The sequence below is a fragment of the Aquila chrysaetos genome, chromosome 8 (genome assembly GCF_900496995.4).
Source record: "Aquila chrysaetos chrysaetos chromosome 8, bAquChr1.4, whole genome shotgun sequence".
Taxonomy (NCBI): domain Eukaryota; kingdom Metazoa; phylum Chordata; class Aves; order Accipitriformes; family Accipitridae; genus Aquila; species Aquila chrysaetos.
In genome coordinates, this window is record NC_044011.1 from 40858001 (window position 1) to 40881245 (window position 23245).

The following is a 23245-nucleotide window of genomic DNA, read 5'->3' on the forward strand; positions in this document are numbered from 1 at the left end:
GATTCCTACCTGCCTAAAATAACTGCACTCTCTCCCTTCCACAGCACTGTGGTATCTGAGGAGCTATTGTTAAACCTTTGAGAATGCCCCACTCCCTGGTCATGTGCCTGATTTGAGATGGTTTAGGTAAAGTAAGTGTACACAGCAGTCCCTCCCTGCACCAGTCACAGGAAGGGGCTGCCAGGCCTGTTGTTTCTCTTTCTATCCTGGCGAACTAATTTGACCTCTGGGATGGTTATAAACCTAACAGACTTGAAGGAGTGCACTCTGGTAATAACATTCATGGAGTTCAAGCAGAGGAATCCCTAAAGTGTGGTGATTTTCAGAAAGCTTTGGGAGAGGGGGTAGAACTTGGATTTCTCAGTGCTGCAGGGATTTCAATGGAGGTAACTGCATCAGCATATTCCCTTAATTCATGGAAATTCTTGGTGCCTCAGGGATACCAGAGTGTATCTGCCAGTTTGTCAGAGTGGGAAAACTCCAAGCCTCAGGGCAGGATCTCTGTATAACAGGAAGAGGAGAAAGAACAACTCTTAAGGTAGTGGAGTACAGCCTGTGTGCACGCAACACAGGCAGGGGCTAGGATTGCATGCTATTCAAGTACAGCTTTATGAACACAGCACAGACTTTGCACTGCAGGGTATCTTTCTTCCCCTGCACTATTGATCTACAGCCCTGCCTTAGGTATTCTGGCTGGTTGCAGTTAACACAGGGTTGCACATGAACCTCTGATGCTGCCTTTCCCCTTCCCACCTCACCAAGAAAAAAAAAAGTTTACACAAGAGCAGCAATGGTGACAGAACTCTACCCCCCATCATTAAGCACTTCCTTAGCATCATTCAGCTTCCAGTTCTGGGGGTTGTTCCCTTCCCCTGTGGGTGACAGGCTACAGGAGGGCAATTCCACTGGCTGAGATGGCAAGTTACAGACAGGGGACCGGCTGCAGTAGAGGAGGCAGGCGGTTGGCAGGGCTGGAGCACCAGCAACGGGAGGTGTTTGCCATCTAGTGGCTTTGTGAGATCAGCTTTGGCATGAGCCTCTCCCTCTGCCTTCTCACAGTGCTGCAGCCCTGGTGTACAATCCCTGTTTCTCTCCCTTGTCTTTTCCCAAGACCTGTAAGGAAAGTGAAGAAAGGTCAGAGAGGCGGTAAAGCTGGGCTGTTTGGGTAGAGTGAGTCAGCTCTGATTTGGTTCTGTTCTGTCTGGGCTGGCCTCCAGAACATCAGGAGTCAAAAAAAAAAAAAAAAAAAGCAAAGCAAGTTTGCAAATAGGAAGCAAGGGCTTTCCTTCAAACCCTAGGGCACAAGGGCTCATTTTTTTTTGCTCAAGGAAGTGGTTCAAAACATTCCCCAGGCTTCTCACAATGAAGCAATATAAAAAGTCCTTAAGCCAGGAGGAGGATCCATTCTCCAGGAAGCCTTCACTTTTCACAGTGTCCTTAAAGGCCAAGCCTGCAAGTGAACTGCTATAGAGGGCTTCCCTCAACACACCTATCCACCTACACCTCAGAGTTCAAGAACTGTAGGAGCCTGGATGAGGAAGCAACCGTATGAGAGGCTGTTTGAGTTTGATCTGCTCAACTTAAGAGCAAAGGGATATCAAGGCCACAATGGAGTTCTACATGTTTCATACTGGGTGAATTAGGAGGTGGGCAGGAAATGTTAGCCATCACAGCTGTATCCAGCTACGCTGTTTAAGCAGGAGCATGGTGGAGACATGTCGTGCATGTCTACAAAACCATGTAATGTAATAAGGTATGTGTCAGGGTTGCAGCTGTTGCCTCCTGTGGCACAGCACAAAGTGGGCCATGGGTCTGGTGAGGGCAGGGAAAGAAAGGAAGAAACTTCACAAGGTTTTATTTGAGGGCACCGTTAGCATACAGAGAAAAGCACTACAAGTACAGCTTCTGTGAGTGTTTGCATCTACCTTCTGGAGTTCACTGAAGGCAATCTTTATGCAATGGGGGTGAAATTACACCTTCATTGGGCCTACCTGTTACTAGTTGGTTTTACTCCTCTCTTCTGCTTTACACATTTCAGCCAAAGTCACTGCCCTAAGCACTGATATTCTATTCCCTTCAGAGCACATTGCTACCCAGGGAAGGTAATGGTCATCTTAGTTTCCATTTTTCTCCCTTGCAAGCCTTATGCATGGCAGCCTTTGTGAACTGCTGCTAACTGGTCTAACAAGATAGTCAGAAAATTAAGATAAAGCAGTGGGCTGTTTGAGTGAAGGCTTCCGTCTTCCTCAGACCCTTTGCTGTATATTGTTAGGAATACAGCAGTAACTCAGAGGTTATGATAGAGATAAAGCAGTTCCTTCATCTGGGGCATAATGCAAAGGTCAGAGGTAAAAGAAAGCAGAGGCTTCTTTCTGAACCTGACCTGGCCCTGAATTACAGGAGGTGACAAGATCTTCAGTCAGTGGGAAGTAAAGATGCCATGGAATCCATAAGGCATTTGCACTGCAACTTCTGCTCGCCCCAATTCTCTGAAGGTCTCTGCGTCCAAGACAAGCAGGAAAGCACTTTGGTTCTGCAGGATGAAAAGAAAGCCAGAATGAATGCCCAGGCTGAACTTCATTCCACTGTCCAACTCACTACATCTGTCGTACACAAGGGAGCCCAAATGTACAACCAGGCCATATGGTCAGGTACAACCAGACCATACAGACTAAACCTGCAAGACAGATGGCCAGGAACACTGATAGTCACAGATGGCACTCAAAAAACACTGACATTCCAAGGTACACTCCTACTTGAAGTTTGCCTAGCTGTGCTTGGCAGTTGCAGAGGCACACACCTTGGGGAGCATGGTGCTAGAACTATATGCCGGAACGCCTCAAATTCAGTTTTGTGGTTTAGAAAGTGTACCTAATACTATGTGACTTTGACAAACTAGTAGCAATAAGTTACCTCCATGGGAGAGACCACAACAGACAAGATGACTCCACTGTCTTCTGCCGTGGCATTAGGCACTGGCACAAACACAGGCTCTGATGGGTAGGATCCATCCTCCTGCCAAATCTAGCAAACACAGTAACATATGGATGTGTTTCATTTCATTACTTGTCTACTACAGTTAGCAGAGTTGCAAGTTGGAGTGCTCCCCACAAAGATACCCAGGCATACTCTGTCCTCCATGAAACCTATAGTTCATCCTTTTAATGAATTCTTTTGATTCCAGTAGTGTGATGGTGTCATTGTTGTGACAGCATGCCCATTATGCCAGGCATCATGCAAACAGGCAGTGAAAAGTGTTCCTATTACTCATTTCATCCAACAGTTTGCGCTGGCACAGGTGTAAGCTACAAGCACAGAAAACACCACCATCCTAGCCGGCACAGCCATCTTCACACCACACTAGTGCAGACCATGTTGTGCCCACGAAGCATGGAGAGGTGCCATGCCAGCAGAGAGGCGATCTATCACCATCACCACGTGAGGGCATAGCTGCTGCTCCTATTGCAGGCAGAGCCATAGCACCCCAAAGCTGTGCTGAAGGAGGGCACTCTTGCTGCAAAATGAGTATCCAGAGCAGAACAATTAAAATGGGCATCTCTTTCTGAGGATTCCTAACTCTCTCTAGCCTCCGGGAAAGTCTCTGATTAATAAGCATTTAACGCTTTGGAGATCATTATTCCCTGCTTAAGGGAGACACAGGAAAAATCCCAGCTTGTGTTGGCAGTTGGAAATATCCTAAACCTTGTTTGTTGCCTGAGTCATAAATACTTTGGCAGTTTATCTCCAACTGCCTGTGCTACTTGGGTATTTACTGTACTGCGTGGTAAGGGATGACTCTTCTTTGGCCTGGAAGACATATGCACGCTTTATCCAACCCTTTCTGTTCTGTCATCTGTCTAGGAACCTGGAGTGATATCCTCTCCTGTTTGGTAAGTGTGCCACATTCATAAGGTGCTAGGTGAGAGATGAAATGAGTAATCTCATCTCAGACCCATTTGAACGAATAGCCCTAAAGAGTAAAGTGCCTAGTAAATGATATATCTTCAAGGCCTTTTCAGTGGAATGACTCCTATTGCTGAAAAAAGATAATCTCATTTCACCTCACCTTGAAATTCTTGGTCTCAACATCAACCTTAATCAAGGAATCTCCAACCAAATGCCGAAAACCACATCCATAGAAGTAACGGTACCTCCTACCATTGTACTGACAGTAGTTGATCTGGGGGAACTCCAAGCCCCCAACTTTTTCAAAGCCCTCAGGGTGGAGATTTTCATGTGTGCACCAGACCTAGAAGAAGCGTGCATTACATGAGTGTCAGTTTAGCTTTGACTGGGCAGAAAATCTGACTGGTCCCACCAACCCACTGCACAACCATTGTGGAGAAGAAATGTTTAAAGATGAGCCTGACATTGCACTGAGGCAGGCTGAAGCACCAATGCCATCTCCCGTATCTGTTTCACCCAAAGAACTGACTTATCAACGCAGACCTTGGAAACGTCAAGAATCAGTCTAATGTGAAAAACAGGAGCACATCCATGTATTCCTGCACTGCTAGCTCAGAAAATCCCAGGTCCAGCACTCAGCAATCTGATGTACAAAGTATGCACAGAGATGACTCCACTCATAGTGGACAACACATGTTCTATACCACCTCATGCTACTATGTAGGGCTGTTCAGAGCTGGAAGCAAAGAGCAGTTCTGCACCCAGGTGAAAGCGGGGAGAAGTTTGTCAATGAAGAAGCCGAAGTTTAGCCAATTATCATAAAGGCTTATAAACCACTTGGGCATTTTTGGTAAGTCACAATCTGTCTTTGCTCTCTTATTTAAGGCAATGTGATAGTCTTTGTACTAAAACACTAAGTCCCTTCTTAGTAATGACCAAACCTTGCTTGCTTCCTTGGTGGACAAGATCTGAGAAGGTAATAACATGGGATGATAACTGTTGCAGGCAATCTCACCACAGCCATAAATGCAGTTATAAGTCTTTAATACATACCTTGCCATCTGCATCTTTCACAGCCCTTGCCAATGTGTAAGACAGTGGGTTCAGATTCTTCCCCACAGGTGTGTCTGAATTCACGTTCAGTGGGAGAACAAAACGACGAGGGAAAGCTCGGGATATTGAGTCATAAACCTATTACAGAGACAGAAAGTTATGGTGATGGAGAGAGGAGAGTGGCGTTTCAGTCTAAGTGACCTTTTGGGGAACAATTCTGGAGTTTTAGACATTCTTTGCACCCCTGAAATCTTCTTCTTTCTATTATGTATTTTACCAAGTTCTGGTAAGGGCTCTGCTTGTTCCAGTACTTTACAGAAGAAAACAAAAAGACAACCAATTAAATGGGTCAGCACTGCTTTCACAGTAATTAATGCTGAGTTGTGTATGCAAATCACTCAGTTATACTCCAAATCCAGCATTGGAACATATGCTGCACTATATTTTATTCAGTTAGAACAGACTTACACTGATCTTTTTTACAGCCTGTCCACTTATGCCCCACTGACTGTATGACTCAGGCCCTTCTTGCCCAACCAAGATCATGAGCTATTAGGGGGATTACAGAAAATGGGACCTCTGTAGCCCTGAGCAAGCAGAGGAGATATACCTGCTGGAAACCCACCCTCTACAGCCGTATTGGTATTAGTGACAGTCCCACTTTGGAAGCCTGAGGCTGAGCAAAGCGCTGAGAAACCTCCACATTATTTTAAATAATATGAACCATGCATGAAAGAAGAACTTTATAAGTATATAAGCTGCATGTGATTACAAAGCATCAGAAGAAAAACTGCTTGATTGTAGACTGCCTCAGATCTTTGTGGGATGACAGCATGACACGGACACCAACTGTACTGCTTGCTGTTAATCTCAGAGTGTAAATGTTGTCTCTCTGTGAAATTAATGGAAGGAGTGGCTTGTGCAGAGGACGACAGGAAATATCTGACTAAATGCTCTGTATCAGTCTCTGGAGGAGTCTCCCTCTCCCCTGGATGATAAGGTAAGCAGAAGGAGACTACTGTACCTCAGTTCAATGCATGAAGTTAGCCTGCATGATTTTCCTCTTCTGTTCTCAGGTACACATGGACTTCATGTTTGGAAAGTCTAGGGTAGTGGTGGATTTACTTGGAGAGCAAAGGGGAGAGAAAACTAGCAGCCCCCAGTGTGGCACACATTCAGCGGGTTGCATGAGAGGAGTAATTCCACCATTGCCACTGAAGTTCATTCCAGCCAAGTTTAGAGCCCAAAATACTTCCGAATAGTAAGCCTTCTAAATAAATTAGGTGGCAAGGTCCCTGTTTTGGTGTTTTTCCGTTACTTCAATCTGTAACTCACCAGTTCAATGTGAAACTTCTCTTTAATCATATGTGTTAATCTTGAAACCCTATTTACAAAACTTTTATGTTTTATGTAGCCACAGTAAACTGATTGGTTGAGGAATGCTGCCAGACAAAATATAGTTTAGTCAGCAAGCAAAAGCACTAAACGTGATTCAGGGAAAACAGACAAATCATGCTCAGGCATGCCTTAGTCTTTCAGTGTAAATTTAAAATTCAGTTCAGAAATGACTTGCACTTGTGTGTGTGTGTGTATACAGTTTAATGGCTATGCTACTTGTCAGTTAAAGAACGTGGGTGTTGGAAACACATGCCTAATGTTGACATAAGGACACCTTCAGAGAGATCAAATTATAGCTCTTTTGTGCTCAGAGAAGGCTGAACAAAAGCTGGAATCAGTTTGCAAAGCAAATGGTCCTATTAACACTATGCTGTACTGAATTAATGTTCACCACATCTTTGCAAAAAAACAACAAAGGAAAGCAGAACAAAATGACTCTACAGGGACACAGCCATACACTTTTCAGATCAGAACTGACTTGCTTCTAGACAGCTCAGAACATAGACAGAGGAAGTTCAGATTTGTCTGAACATGTTGTAGAAATGCCTGTCCTTCACCCACAATATGGTGGGTTTCAACAAACACATCTGCAGTACAAGAAACTGAAAGCACCCCCACTTTTCCAGTGTATGACCTATGCAAAATAATGACTCTTACACAGCTTTAGATAGTGCTTTTGACAGAGTTGGATATAATAAGTAATTTATGAGTACATGCTGTTGTGAGGTGAATGTAAGGAACAATGTAGGGGTTTCTCTGATGTTTGTGTTTCTGTGATTTACATAATAAAGGCTGGTTTTCTGAAGTAATGCCTTTAAACAACAGGGTTTCTTTTCTTTTTCTTTTGCCCTTTAAAAGTCATGCAAAAACTTATTTTGCATACTTTCTTGGGGGAAAAATTTTATTACATAAGGATATGGAAAATGAGTATCATTAAAAATGAGGTTTTTAAAACAGAAGTACATTCTACCAGGCTGAGGGAGATGCGTGTCACACGCCAGTTTTAAAAGTTTCAAGGAAACGCTCTATGGAGATTATCTGCTAAGAGATTTAAAAGGAGAAAAAAATACCAACATATCAGTAGATCATAATTTTAATTTTTCCATATAGTTGTGGTTCCTTTCCCCAGTTCACATCCTCTGCCTTGTGGTCCCCCATAGTGTTCTCCATTCTACTAACCTGAGCCTTGCTTCAGAAAAGTAACTCAACTAGCATGGAGCCCCATCAAATCCTATGCAACACAAATGAAGAGATCTTACCTGATCTAGACCTTCCCCACTCCTCCGCAGATTCTGAAGTTTGTAAGTAGCCAGAGTTGTTCCATCATCCTGGCAGCACAGATCAAGGACCACACAGCCATGATCTTCAAAGGCATTGATTTGATGGAAAGTAGCAAAGGGCTTACTGTACCACTGTCCTGGAAGCACCTACAGCGACCATAAGAGAGGCTAAATTTCCTCTCTAAAGATCCTAGCCACACCTCAAAGAGTTTTCTCTTCTCTCCCCCATTTAATTCCCTGCTCATTCCTTGGTATTTGTCTTGTGTCCTTGTGTTACTACAGAATGGCTGGTTTAAGCCAGTAAGTAGGCAAAAACAGATGAAGAAAAGCCAAAAAATAAAGCAGCCCAGAATAGGCCCCTTGCTGTCATGACTCCATCCCTATAGCATCATTCCCAGGCTATGACTGACCTTTTCATACTCCGTAGTACTTGGGATCTGCATTTCAGTCCCTGTGCTGCAGTCCCAGGACCCCCAAACTGCTTATTTCTGCCTGTTCTTTTAGGGCTGGCAAAGAAATTAATCAATAGAGAGGAAAATGCATTAAGTAATCCCTCTTATAATAAACCTACACCCATGCTTGCAAAGCTTATATTGCAGTAACTTCTGGGTTGATTCATACACCTATCTGTGGCTGCTACCCAGCACTCTTCTCTTGGGATCTAAGATTCCAGCTACAGCTGCACAGCTGCTGCAAAGGCCAAAGACCCACCTACCTCCCCAGTGTGCTTATTCACCACATGGAAGCAAGTATTGTACTGAGGCTCCCAGCTTATCCCTTCAGAAATGGCTTTCCCACGGAGTTTGGAAGTGATAATCTGCAACAGATTCAGCTTGATGGGTTGCTCAATGAAAATGATGTAGTTTTCACTCATTCCTCAAAAGAGAAGGAAGGACATATCATCCAAGTGTTAGGCAAATGAGACGATAAAAAATCTCGGGGGCAGAGGGCAGTGAACAGCCCTTTCTGCCTCACAGTAGGCAAAATCCACAGAGTTTGAGATAGAAAGCATTCTTACCAAAGCTGTGATAGTAGGAGGGTTTCATCTTATCCATTGGAGCAATGGAGCACAGCACTTTCGCTCCCTCTAACGTGTCACTACAGTTTGACTTTTGTGGAGGGACCTGAATGATATTATACCTAGACCCTGGAAAGGAGAAAGGGTTCAACACCACTGAGATGTGAGACTGTCCACATCATGAAATGACAGTCGGGCTCCGTTCCTTTTTGTTTCCCTATAATACTAGGAACCACGGTCACAGCTAAACTGAGCAGAAAACAAAAAGCCAGTTATCAAGTCAATAGAACAATCTACAGAGGATTACCTAGCAAAAGAAAGAAGCTTGAAAGGAATTAGAAGGATCTTCTCAGTCTGGTAGACTGCCATCTAATTTTACTGTCTGCAATGCATTCCTTATGTTAAATTAGAGTGTCCTATAATAACAGGCTCAGGAAGAAAACCAAGTTCATAGCTTGTGTATCAAAGGAAATGAAAACTTTGAGCCTTGGTGATGACTGATGCTCATTTAATAAATCTGAGCATATGGAAAGAATGGCACATTTGAATAATAATCTCTAGTTTGGTCTCTCCAGCTGAAAACAGCATGTGCTGCAAAGCTAGATATTGCTAAAGCCAAAAGGAAATGAAAACAGCAAGAATAAAAAATGATCAAAACTGGGCAACTATTCCGTGAACTGGAACCAGCCTGAGGTATCACAATAAGGGGCAGTGGCTGTTTTCACAGGCCTCAGGCACCTCAAAAAGAAGGCTTTCATGTAACTAATGGTGAATGCTAGCTCTGAGCAGCCATGTCAATGTAACTAGATCCCAACTATATGTAAAGCTCATAGTTTCGGGAAGAAGAAAAATATCCCAGAAAATTCAGCTTTGCTGTAAGAAAGCCAGGTCACTGTAATACATTCCACCTTCTCTCCTGTATAAACCCTTATGGTCCTTATCAAAAGCCAATTATTTTAAATGGAAAATTGTGAAAATTCTTCAGATGAGGCTTCAGCGCTGGATGGGACTTTAAAAATCATTCTCCTGTTTTCCATCAAAGCCTGGGAGAGGAAGAGGGGAATCTGTTGGATATTCACAGGCCAAAGTCAGAAGCATCTGAAACTAATTGCTGAGAGAAGCCATTTTTATGGGACAGATTGATACCCTGAAATAAGAACTAATCCAGTTTGCCATCATTTTGACACAAAGAGAAACAGCAATTTCAAGGTCTCTTTAGAGACTGAAGTTTCTTCAACAACTACTCCTTGAAGCAGTGGCAAGAAGCAGGCTGTACACCCTGCCCACAAGCCAGGCCTGATCATGCCCAGTCTTACCATGTTTCCCATAGGAATTGCCCATGTTGTATGTCGTCCCATCAGACTCATAATGAGGATGAGCAGTGGCCCCATTCACTGCAACAAATTTGCTCCAGTCTACCTGCAAATGCCAAAGATTTTCAGTCAGTATAGAAGTTTCCTATTGCTCTGTAACAAGCCACAGTCTTTCTAAATGTCGGTTTCGTGAAAGTCTGAGGAAGAATAGCTTTATGATTATGGCCCTAATGTGGGACCTGGACTTAAGCCTTCATTTTGCCTGCAATCCTGAAATCCTTGAAAATTAACGATGTTTCTCTCTGTATTAGTCTTACCAGTAAAATGAGACTAACAGCACTAGCCATTTCTCTGGGAGACATGAACATTATTAATGGCAGGAAGTGCTGACACAGTGGGGATGTTGCCCATATAAGCATTTTAGCTAGGACTCCATGTAATAATCACAGACAGACATGTGTGAAGAGACAGTCACTGCCCCAAAAAATCACCAGGTTTTTTTGAAAGTACCCATAGCTACTTGACAGTCAGTGTTTACTCTCCTCAGAGAAAACAGTTTAGCTTCACCGCCTACAGCTAGAAGGAAGAGTTAGGGCAAAGGTACAATTGTGACTACTGTTAACGTGTATTCCTGGCTCCCGAGTTAGGGTGTAGCTTGGATTCAGACAGTGGAGGGGATGTGTTGGGAAGAAAGTCTGAAGGAAAAAGTTGGAGGAAGATCAATCCATGCATTGAAACATTAAAGCATGGAAGATATGCTTCTTTTCCAAAAGTTAAAAAAAACAGCTTTCAAGTATCCAACCTGAGACCCTTTGGAAGGCCCCAGTAGAAAAGAGTGCCACACCACCGGAAGCTTAGAAAACCATGACCTTTTAAGGCATCTCAAACCAGAGTTTAAATGTGAAATCATTCTTCATTCAATCCTTCCATTTCTTCACTTAGCCAAAAAATACCAGTCTGCATCTAAAAAGCAGCTTAAGGGGAATTTTTTTTAATGACAAGGTGGCTCAACAGAGCTGAACATTCAAACTAAAAATACCCACGCATCTTTTCATCCCTGCATTATGGTTTACAAAACAGATAAAATAGCAAATTGTCAAACTCTCCATTTCAATATGCAAGTAGCATACTATACTTCATAAACAGAGTTTCTTCATGAATCACAACTGATCCTATAGGGAGGGAGGGACTCCCTCGAGATCTGAGTGTGCGCTGAGTCTGGTATTTTGTGGTATTAAATAGTTCATGGTAACATATAGGCACAGTAGTTAATACTGAATTAGGAATGGCAGAATCCTTCTTCAGTCATTCTTACAGTTGTCCAGCCCAGCAAATACCCAAATCCCCTCTAAGGGTGCAGGCAGGGGGGCATATAGCTTATGCTGTCATTTCACAAGTCATATTTTTCCCTCAAATACAGCCACACTCCTGTAAGATGATGCACAGAACATACAGGAAGACTTCTACTCTGACTTTTTGTTCACTTGCTAGCATGGGAGAAAATAAAGTGGCAGCTGAACTTTGACTTGACTTTACATTGACTTCACCACCCATTTGCAACAGAGGTTTTAGTCAAGACTTTGAAGGACTGTTTTGGAGTGTTTAAAGCTGGGGGTGTAAGAAGGAGATAACGGGAACAGATAGGAAGAATGAAGAGACAGGGCCAGAATACAGATCTGAGATCAGTGATGTTAACTTCTTCCTGTATGCACTTTTATTCTTCACACCCTGGTAGGTACAGACAAGTCCAGACAAGTAGTGAGTGCACTGGAAGAATGCCAGCTGTACCCAAACGGAAATGAGTCTATATCTGTCTCTCCCTTTGCTTGCTACAGTGGGCAGTGACTGAATCTTCACTCATGAGGGCTGCCTTATTGCTAAGTAGATTTTTCAGGGACTTGAGCACACCATGAAGAGATGCTTATGGCTATGGCCTAGAGCTCCACTGATCATTTCCTTTGGAATCTGGGTTCCCCTTTGCTGCTCTTAGAAACAGCAAGGAGTGATTCTCCTGTACCATGAGTTAACCCCCTTATCCCACCTGCCCACACCTTTTCCTTTGTTTCAAGCGTTTCCGGGTCGACTTTGTACATGAAGATGTTCTCGTTGCTGACGTAATAGTCTCCTTTATACACGACGTAGTTCACACTGGCATTGTCACTTGGTTCTGAAATGAAATCCTGGAGTTGTACACAGACAGCTCTGTTTAAGCTCGCGTGACATTATAGCAAGTTAGACATGTTTAAACAAATAAACCCATTTGCAATGACACTAATCCCTCTGTGATTGATTAGAAATATCTCACTAATCTACAAAGGCACTCAGGAAACTGTCTGCACAGGTGAGTTCAGGATAAAAGGACAAGGGCTGGTTCTTGTGGAAATCACTGCAGTGAAGCCAAGATAATCTTCATACTTCCATATGCCCTTTGTTTCTGACCTCTTATTTCTTCATATCCCTCTCCCTTTCCTCCCTAGCCAAAGTCATCCTCTCTGACAGCTGTATGAAGAGTGCCATGTTTGATTTACAGCATTAGAAACAAGAGAGGCAAGACTTGAAGCTACAACTTGGGCTGAGGGGAGGGCAGGGATGCTATTTGTGTGACAGGGCTTGGACAAGGAATCCTTCTTCTTCCCCTTCTTCTTCCCTTTCTCTTTAAAACTGAGTCAGGGAGATGCCTTTTGAGAGCTGCACAACAGCCAGAGCTGTTCTTGCTACTCCTAGGGAAGCTGAGACTCACTAGCCAGGTGGCTGAGAAGAGCTGAGGAAAAAGCGATTTCCCCCCAGCTGAACATTGTGTGTGTGGTGAACACAGAGCCTGAAGTTGGTACAGCAAAAGCCCGGAGGACAGGCATTCTTGTAGCGAGGAATAGCCTACATGTGTGTAAAGAATCATATAGGCAAGGGTGTGCAGGGACAACCTGCTGGAGCTTGGAAAAGAAGATGGGGGATGTAGATAGTTCTGAAATTTATTGAGAGGGGTGGGGTGGGGAGTTGGGGAGCTAGACAGACCAATGAGTGAAGGTATGAGCACCTTTAAGAGAACAGATGACATGGCAGGACAGGATCCATCTCCTCAGGGAAGATAAGAAGCAGAAGATGGTCACACACATAAGCAACAAGTTGCAAACTTTAGGTCTGTTCTGGTTTTAGTGGAAAGTACTTTGCTTGCATTTAAGCCTATTTCTTTCCTAACATACACAGAATCCTACAGGTAATGGTACTTCCGTTCCTGTGCAACACCGTCTCTCACCCTACTCATATCACCTCCTGCACCTTAGTACAGGAAGGGAAGGATTAGCCCACTTACCCTACAAGCTTAGCAAGGCAAGGTGTTTTAAGGGCAAAGCTGTGTCTCAGGTAGAACGGCAGATTGTAATGCTCATTATCAGGACTGCATAGCATGGTTTTGGGGGAATGATTTCTGTTGGAAATTTGCAACAAACTCTGGAATGGAGTGAGCTGAAGTGGCACTAAAACATTAAAATGAATGTGCCTCTCCCAGCTAAGTCTGACACCAACTTGCGTTTTTGTTGTTGTTGTTGTTGTTGTTCCAAGGGGTCATCTTCTAAGAAAAACATGGGCTCACAATAGGCCTACCAGACTTCCTCACATCTCCCTTTAAACGTAATCACAAATTCCCCAAGAAAATCTCAGAACATTTCTTATTTTTTAGAAACCCTCTTACGTGGCATCTCAAAGCGTGACATGAAGCGCCCAAAGACACTCTTGCATGGGTCTGGCATTGCTAGTGTCCCAAATTCTGAGACCACGATGCGGTTGTGCTGGCTGTTAGTCAGGTAGGAACTGCTCTGCAGAAACTTGCTCCGGTATGTCACTGTGCCATTCTCCAACTGGAATTGATGCAACAGGGCCATGCCATCAAACCAATGGTTAAATCTTCAAGAAGAGATAAATATGAGAACAAGAGTTGGGCACTATATGATGTTCTGCTACACTGTTCCATCTTGCCTTTAGGTTTATTATTGTTTGTAAAAAGCTAATGCCTAGATCCCATGAACATTTAAACACGCATAGCCTTGTGATGAGTCTGGGAAAACATTTGAATTGAGTGAGACAAATCAAGTGTATTTGCAGCTGTGGGACCTGAAGTTAGATGCTGACTTTCAGTGAGATTTGGGCTCCCTGTATTGCTTTTGAAAGTGGACCTCAGGGACTTCTGAAAATGCTATGTATAAGCTTTGGGGGAAATAATCTATATTGGTAAACCAATCACTCTGCAAACTTCTACATGGGGAATAGAAATTATGCTTTACTGTACAACAAGAATAGAAATTATTACTGAAAGCCCAACCACACAAGAAGGAGCCTTTAGCTCTCAGCTCTTAGCAGGATGCTATTCTCTCTGAAATGAGAAATCTCTGAGACTTTGAGAAAAGCTTATGGTCTATCTCTGGAAATATGATAAGATGATCACCTTTGGCCAGTTGCTGCCATCAGCTTTGTTGGAGGAAGAGCTAGGTTTTTCAATTAGCTAGAATGGCAGATTACAAGCCAAAGGCAGTAGTTGCCTTCTTGAAATATTTTAATATATTATTTTTAAAATGAGATGGATTTGCTTCTAAAGCAACTCACACAATTTAGTGCAATCAACTTTACAAATCCTGTCCTGGATTTCAGAGTGCTCATGGGATGGACTTTTGTTAATGACAAAGGACTAGGAGTGTGGATGTTTTAATCCCCAGATCTGTTCCCTCATTATATCATTCTGAGTAGGTCACTGCCTCTCTGTGACTCAGCTTCTCCAACCTTAATAAGTTAACCATGCTCCTATTTTCAGAGAGCCCACTGGGAGTTTCCAGATGAGGGAGCAACTGTTCTTAAAAGAATGATAACATAAGCATTTCTTCCGTGCCTTACTTAGAAAGAAACTACAAGGTGCTCTAAACAGTGGTGAGACATTTTGGGAGGTCCCCGTTAGGTTTAGACAGCACTCAGGCCAGAATCATCTCACAAACTCACCAAACCTGGACTTACTTCTCCTCGCCAAACTCAAACTTCCCAGGACCATTCCTCAGAAGATTGCCATTAATCCATTTGGGAATATGTCCTTTGATCTTTGCTGGGATGGGCTGAGGGGTCTCCTCTACTGTCTGCATTAAAGGCGAGATGCATTGCAAACCCTTGGGGCTGTGGAAGGTGATTTGCTCTTTTGATGGGCTGGGCAGGAAATTCTTTAAACCTGCAAAGAAAGTAGTGAGAACAAAAAGCAGGAAACTAAGATATTCACTTGAATAAACAGACAATTGCTAGAGCTTGAGTTTGGATGTCTCAGAGAACAGCATCCAACGTTCTGCAAGCAGCCAAGCTGTAGTGGATATTCAAACTAAAGCTGTGTTCCCATAATACCCCACACATCCACAGGGAGCTGAAAATCCAGTGGATTTAACTCTACTGTAGTTAATCCATTAGAGACACCTGTTCTGCAGTCCGAAGGAGGTAATAAAATATATGATGATAGGAAAGAAGAGAACTTTTCTTTCAATTAAGGAAGCTTATAGTTGGAATTTATTTCAATAAATAACTGAGAGCAAGTAACATATGGATATTTATTATAAGAACCTGTGAGGCTGCAAGAAGAAATCGTTCCAAGTTGGGATGATACCCAGAGTAATGTTGAGGGGGACAACTAAAAATAATCTCCCAGTGATTTCTGACAAGCAGTCTGCTGAAGAAAGTGACAGAAAGGAGCTAGTCTTACTGCTGCAGACCAAAGCCACAAGCAGAAAGATGTAACTAGGCACCTTGTGAAGTAGTGCATGTTGCCTTTATACGACAATCTTGCCAAAACCAAGGCAGAGCTGGGCTCACCTCAGACAGAAAAACTGCATTCTAAAACACCCTCTAACTCCACCTTGGTATCACAAGCATGGGTGAATTAAAGAGACAAAAGAGACTGTACATACTGGGACATTTTCCCAGGACTTGTAATCTAATCGGCCACCACCCAAGGAGTTTCCAAACATAAAGCAGAGAGCAGAATAACAACACAGAACACATCAGAAAGAGATCAGGATACTTAAGCAGGTTACACTGCTGGCTTTTTTTACTTTTGCTGCATTTAAAATCTTCCTAAGGTCTTTCTACTGTTCAGTCACTAGTGCTTGGCCTTTAATCTTTATAGCCAAATTCATTATTGATTATTCTGTAGACCCAGATTTTCGTCCTTTTTGTTTGCAAAGTAAGAGAAGTTTTTTGTAAAGTCCTTGACTGCAAAAGCTTTTGCAGTAAAGCATAAACAGGAAAGAAAAATCAATGCAGCATAGAGCAAGCTGAATACAGAGGACAGGGACAAGCACTGTCCATTGCTTTGAGGTTTGGAGCATTGCAATTAAACATATGGTTCATGTCAACTCCGTGCTATCAGATTGGATGCAAGGATCACTGTGCATGGCCTCTAGCCTGTGCTATGCCATCACAACCCTCACTGTGCTTATGCTCACTGCTACTTATGGATGAAGTCACTAATGCAGCAACATACAATTTAGCAAGAAGTGGTAACCAGGTGAAATCATGGTCAGTGCTGCCTCAGACACCTCTGGCTAGGACTTGGTCTGAGCTGGGTTTAACCAAGGGTTTCTGAAACAGTGTTGAAAAATTGTGCTATAAGGTTGCTCACAGCAAGAAGCAGCATTTTTCACAGCTAAAGCTAATGCATGGCTTTCCTAATGCTGGCAATTTCACAGTGGAGAAATTTTATGCTACCAATATTCCTTTTAACTTGAATAGTCAGCCAAAATTCAGGATCTCTCAGCTTGGGAGTTTAGGGGAGGGGATGTACTGTGGTATTAGGTTCCTTCAAAACAATGTGCTATTTTTAACAAAACTGTACAACATCCTCCACTGAATTAAAAAACCAAAACAGTTTTTCTGCCTATAGTACAAAGGCTCTTCTAGAAAAAGAAAAATAAAGGAGCTCACTAGGAAGAACATCCCACAGGACAACCAGGAGGAGTCCCAGGGGACTACTGTAAATCCAGGCAAGCCATAGCTTGTTACACAACAAATGTTACAAATATGATGTTAAAGAACCCAAAGTCTTGGAATATAGGTTGTTGAATATAGGTTGTCATGTTTTCTCTACACTGCACATGGATAACTCTGCTAAGTTGGTGTTATTTGAAATGCAGTAAACCAGAAGCTCATAGGCTATTGAAAGGTTTACAGGTCAGTTCTCAAACTCACCAGTACTACGATGACAGAAGCTCAAAAAGGCAATTGCTGGCTTTTCCCCTTGCCCAAAAAAAAATACAAACCCAAAAATAACCGCACCCCCCCAAAAAAATGGAAGTCAGGAAGAACGCAAATGAAACTGAGCTGAAATACATGTACATGACAGGACAAAACATATTAAACAGATTTACTTGGTAAGTGAATATGCAATAGCAGAAAAGGATAATTTCTGATGGAGCCTCTTGTTTGAATGCAATATCCCTCTTACATAGTTATAGGACAAAAGCATCAAGAAAGCGTGAACTGATTGGAATGCTGTGTGCTAACAGCACACAGTTAGTTATTGGCTCCAGTAGCCTGGCTTGCAAAGCCTCATCAACACAAGGATTGTTTTAGCAATCCATTTAGCTGCAGAGGTGGATTTACCTAGAAAGTACGCAGGCTGTTGCCTTCCCTCCCAATGCTATCACCTCCTCACCTGTCACAGGCTTCATGTCCACAGATTGATGGAGTTCCTTTGCTACACTGCTCCATGCTCACTGTAAGACCATTGAGTCCTGATGAAGATTTAGGTGTGAAACACTAATAAAAAGGGATAGCGTGGCATAGAGAAATCCATTCCTGAACCAGGTCTAGTACAGACAAAACCACATACTAGAGTCCAGGCTGATACTGAACTTCAATCTGACTTTTTGATGTAGCAATTTGTTCTGGTTATACTAGTCACTTTCACCACTAGCTTCTTCTAGCCTACATTCCTTAATCCAGGTGATTAAGTGAAGCTGCTGCACAATTTACCTGTGAGCCTCTGAAACCATGCATTCACATCTACAGAGGAAATTTGCTGTTTCAGACATGAGAATACCTGCAAAAGAACTGAGTTGGCAGGCAGTATTTTTCTAAGCTAGCTTCTTTAGAACAGCCACAGACAGAATGGGTGTTAGGCATGCAGGAAGCTAAATTGCAAGATCCCTTCAATGTGGTTCTCTGGCTTGCCAATCCTCAAATCCTTCTTTAGATCTCTAATATGGTAAGTCAGCTAGATAAAGAATTCAGGCTGCAGGGCTAAAGCAATTAACCTCAAACCACCAACATCCTCTCCCTCTTAGAATTCAATTAAGTTCTGATTAAATCCTATATGAAGCACTCAATCTGATCCCAACACTAGTGCTTCAGAGTATTTCCTTAGACATAAGGAAGTAGAGGCTTTTCACATCAACCAACACCTGGCAGGTTTAGTGACTGCAGTCAGTATGTGCAAAAATGCAGCTTTAGTAGGACAAGCTACAGTTTGTAAAGATGTAAAACATGCAGAAAAAATGAGAGTGTGTCCCTAAGGAGACATTTTTGCATCCAAGCAGACACAAAGTTGGCATGACCAAGGACGGCACTACATTGAAACTTCCTGGAGAGCAGCATAATTACACACAGGAATTTAGAAAGATAAACTTCACAAAAGAGCCTGAACAGGACTGGAGAAGACCTCCTGGGTCATCTCCTCCCAACTGCTGTCACAGAAAGTCATATATATGAACTCTCTCTTAAAAGTTACTATGTTTCCTGGCACTTATCCCCTCTTTGGAAGACTGCTCATTGTCCAGATGATTAGAAAAATCCTTTGAATTTACAGAAGGACTTTATTCACAGGACAATTTGTCCCCCTTGTTCTTCTGTCAGCACTGTTATGTGGCTTTGACAGTTCTCCCTCTCTTGTGTTTACCACACCTTGTATTTAGAGTGAGGAATCATTTCACTTCCTAAGCTAAGCAAGCCAAATTCTTTTCATTTTCCTTCTCCTGTGATAACCTTGCCATTCACATGATCATTTTAGTAATCCTTCCTGAAATCTGGTCTAGTTAGAATTCATCTAGTTAGAATTCATTTCAAGACATAGTCTAGAAAGTGTCTGAGAACAGGCTATAAACAACAAGAACGTGTAATACCCTGTCCTATCAGACCAGAGAGAAAGAAACAAGCAGAGCAAGATAGTGTACTATCTTTCCTTCTGGGAGCCACTCAAATTTGCTGAAGATCCTGACAGTAATGCATGCAAAACGTAATCAAATCATGATACCCAGATGAGTCAAAACAACTTTTCAGAAACATGACAAGTCACTGTAGGACAATTCTGAAAAGCCAGGAGGAGGGCAGGGGTGCAAGGAGAAAAAAAAAAAAAGGCAGGTTTGCTCTGGTGAGTTTGTTCTGAAGAGATTCAGGACAAGAAACAAAACAAAAATAAGCAATGACCTCCTCTAAACTCGGCACAGCACAAAAAAAATGTGTCTTTTACTTGCATTACATAAACTGCCTCAGTATTGCAGATCACTGGTCTGATATGGAAACAAGATGTTGTCAGGGAGTTCGTTAGAGACTATCATCTACAAAGCAATGCAGCATTTGAGGAAGGCAAGGGTGGTTGGGTAGATGTGGTCAGTCAGGTTCTTTGCAGGGACTTTATGCAACCTGCCCCTTTTTTTCTTTTTTTAAGGAATCATTATCTGTGCAATGTACTGAGATTTGATCAATAGCAGCAGCAGCAAACAACACAGGCTAATTAGCACATGGCGCTAAGACCAGAAGGGCCTAGTGCAACTCATTCGCCCCTGCCAGCACAGGAAAGGTTTGTATTCATTCAAAAAAAAATCAAGCTGCTGCAATAGATATGCAGGACAGTACAATACAGAATAAACACATCAAAGGAATGAATTTTGTTGCTGATCTGTGAGTGACCATAGCTGTGTTTAAAAAAAAAAGGAAGGAAAAAACACCATGGCTGCACATCCTACACTTCTTCCCTATTAAAAAAATAATAAATCTGAATAAAGTCTACCCTCCAAATTTAATCATAGTTTAATACTAAAAACTGTTACATTTATCTGCACCTACTCTGAAATGCACTGGACAGATGGAACACAAACACTTGCTACTTGAATGCACTGTTCATGAACAATTGTAATAAAGGTGTATCACCTTCAGATAAGAGCTCAGCCATAAAGCTTAACTTATTGTAACATCTAGCTACCCAAGCAGACACCAGTCTCTGCAAAGGACAGAAGGCACACTGGTTTTTAATGTTGACCAACATGTAAATAAAATGAAATACTGACTCTGCTCTACTGTTCTGGCTACACTTCAAGACAGAAGAACTTGAATAAGCAATAAATCAAAGGCACTACAGTCCCAATGGGGCTTACTGTATTTGCTTGAATATAAGCACAGAAAATAAGTACAAGATTACAACCCATCATCTCAAAAATCTCATTTCCGGACTACAGTTTCCATTCTACCTCAAACCTTTAAAAATAGGCTTAAGATCTATACTTTCTTTGGCACATCAGAGCAGAGGCAGTGCCAAATAGAGCATTGTAATTTTTCCTCAAATCTTTTCTAAAGATTGTAAGCAATTACTACAGAATTATCATAGCCTGGCATTGTTTGTTCATGTACTGTTTCCATTCAAAGAGCTGTGTGCCATGATTTCTCTGCCTGTCACAAACTGACATCCTAGCATTGATTATTTATATCCAGAAACAGTGAAACCAAGGACAAGGATCTTGAAAAAGTTTCTGTACAGAAGAAACCAACCCACCTGCTTTAGGTAGGGTAGCAATGAATCAGAATTAAATTGTACTCAAACAGCAATGGGTGGGCCAGAAACTCTTAAGAGTAGATGGAGGAAACACAGAAGCCATTTGCTAGCCGTGAAATTGAAACCACATTGGATATAGCAAATCCACTTTGATTTTAACCTACATATTCAAATCCAAGGCATGGGGACCACCAACATTTGTCTCCACGTGCAACTGCACCATCTAATTGCCTGACTCAGAAGGAACATCGAGGACCAGACTTAAGGGCAGACTTTAGTAAACAGAATGCTCACAGTTGGTATTCTTCAAGCAGGGAGAGTGAAGCAAGAATTCTGTTTTCCCTGAGGATTCGAGCAAATTCAGAATAACCGTACAGCTGATTTGGAAATCCTCTGCCACAAGATATGGGCCACATTATGGTCCCTGTAAATCACAGATTGGAACAACAGGGCAAGCAAACCGGCTTTCCCCATGCCCCCACTCTGCACTGAAGTTGCTGTAGCTATTGATTTCCGTCATCCAGACTCTAGCCTTCACCCTCTGCCTTCACCAGAGTTGAACCCCTCAGCTCACCTGAGTGCCCCACACTGATTTCTGAACTGAAGTTGTTGCACTTGCCTTGTGTCTGCTGGGAAATCCCCGTACTTGACTCCTTGTTCCATCTAGCTTGTTGATTTCCCATTGTCAAGGGCTCAGCCACCCACTTCCTTGCTAACAGGCAAAGAAGAACATAAAACAAGTGACAGAAAACACAGGAAGAAAGAAATGGAGAAAAGGAGTGGAGAAAGGCTTGTCAAGAGAGGTAAGGGAGAAAAGCAACTGTGAATTGTGCATACTCTTGCATATGAAATATCTGTTGATTCCACCTGTAGGAATAGATTCTATACTTCAGGGGTGGTTTTTTGATGTGAAGAAAGTGTTTTTTCTTTTATTATCACTGTTTCACTCAAATGCCTGAACAAATAATAGAGGGGTTTCTTTTTCACGATTCAATATTCTCACCTTTTAGCTAAATTGAGACAATTCTATATCAGCAAGCTTTTTCAAGAAGACCTTAGTAGAAGTCACGGAAAATCCATAATTTTCAAAAAGGTACAGAAAATAAAGCAAGGAAATTTGCAGGCTTTTCCTGTCACTCAGGTAATCAAGACAAGAAACACAGCTCTTTCTTCCTATGCAGTTCAGCTTCAAAGCATAATGAAAGAGGCAGAGTGCAAGAGAATTTAAATTTAGCAGAGCCCCAGTTTAAACAGGATTATACAGTTGTTGCAATCTGCTACCAGATCAAAAGAACATCATAAATGTAGGCATATAGGCTTTTTTCCCAGCAGGAAAGTGCTTTCTCACACCCCTGAAATGCTAATACCATAGGGTGTTTTATATAATATTCCCAATGCTAGAGTTAGTACTTGGTCATTTAGTTTGCATTAATTACTCTGCCTCTGAATTTTCTGTCTTCCATCTCACAGATGTAGTTGATGACACGTGCCTTACACCAACTTAGTAACATGTGCAGTGAAAAAGAAACCTCCTGGACTGTTCCTAAATTTGTATCCATGGATGTGTTCTGGTGGCACAACAAGGCACGTTTGAGAACCTTTCAGATCTTTGGATACCCCAGAAGCAATCCTTTGATTCTAAAGGGAAGGAAAACACCACCACCATCAGCACCAAAAAGCAGAGATTCCTGTGAATTAAGTCATGATCTTTATTGGTTCCTATTTTGTGATAACAGATCTCACTCTCTTAGACAAAAAAAAAAAAAAAGACAGCTCAAGCTGTGCAATGATGGCACAAATTGCTGAGTTCGGTGGTGATACAAAATCCCTTGGAGTAGTTTCCCACTTGTATCTTCAGATCAAAGCTTCAGTAATGTCGCTGCTCTAAACAATCCTCTCCCTTTCACAGCCTGCTTACAGGTCTCACAGCAGGCTCTCTCGCAGAGAGAATCTGCTGCCTACTGGTTTTCCAGCGATAAACCATCAGTATCTGCTAGTAATCCGAGGGAATCTGTGCAATGTACTTGCCTCTCCTGTTTATCTTTTCAATAAATAACGGAGAATTTCTGGCTTCTAACAAACACGTCAAATTGCTTAGTTCCTAATTTCTGATCAATAGAAATGAAACTGCTCTACCGACCTGTGTCAGCAGCAGCTCTTAACAGCAACCGAAACCCCCTTTCCAAGAGGATGGGATAGAAGGATTTGTTTGTTTATGTATTTTACCTGGAATGAATTGCATCAAAGAGCAGAGGAAATGCCGCAAATTAGCAAGCAGGAGGCTGATGGCAGACAAAAGGATTTTGGAAAACATATTCCGCTGGGAAGAAGGCATCAGATCGGAGATGGTCAGGCAAAGGTACCGGTGCCAGGATGATAGTGTGCAGCCAGCACTGATGGATCGGTTGGAGAGAGCTGCCTGACATCATCATTTCAGAATAAAAGCCAGGAATGTCTGCCCTAGCAGGGCAGGATGAATGAGCCAGCCAGCCAG

The 23245-nt window shown here is 42.4% G+C and overlaps 1 protein-coding gene across 5 annotated transcripts; it reads right to left on the bottom strand.

The window, feature by feature from the left end:
• Nucleotides 1-1839: 1839 nt before the first annotated feature.
• On the bottom strand, nt 1840-23209 carry BCO2 (beta-carotene oxygenase 2). Of its 5 annotated transcripts, XM_030023172.2 has the most exons (13): nt 22978-23209; nt 21371-21463; nt 14967-15171; nt 13657-13868; nt 12020-12135; nt 9972-10074; nt 8656-8784; nt 8353-8513; nt 7617-7784; nt 4960-5097; nt 4067-4249; nt 2914-3024; nt 1840-2533 (listed from the first exon to the last, which is right to left on the bottom strand). In XM_030023172.2, the coding sequence occupies exons 1-13, from the start codon at nt 23084-23086 to the stop codon at nt 2420-2422; spliced, it is 1842 nt and encodes a 613-aa protein (XP_029879032.1). In that variant the 5' UTR covers nt 23087-23209; the 3' UTR covers nt 1840-2419. The 5 variants fall into 5 exon arrangements, with proteins under 5 accessions (XP_029879032.1, XP_029879034.1, XP_029879035.1 ...); XM_030023174.2 differs by lacking the exon at nt 21371-21463; XM_030023175.2 differs by lacking the exons at nt 21371-21463; nt 22978-23209 and adding an exon at nt 17641-17662.
• Nucleotides 23210-23245: the final 36 nt, after the last annotated feature.

Bases quoted from the DNA above. Each gene is read 5' to 3' on its own strand.
- BCO2 (XM_030023172.2), bottom strand. From the start codon at position 23,086: ATGCCTTCTTCCCAGCGGAATATGTTTTCCAAAATCCTTTTGTCTGCC. The intron at 13,869-14,966 runs GTAAGTCCAGGT...CTCTTCTTGAAG, and splicing joins TTTGAGTTTGGCGAGGAGAA to ATTTAACCATTGGTTTGATG. The intron at 3,025-4,066 runs GTGAGGTGAAAT...TGTGTTTGCTAG, and splicing joins TTGAGACCAAGAATTTCAAG to ATTTGGCAGGAGGATGGATC.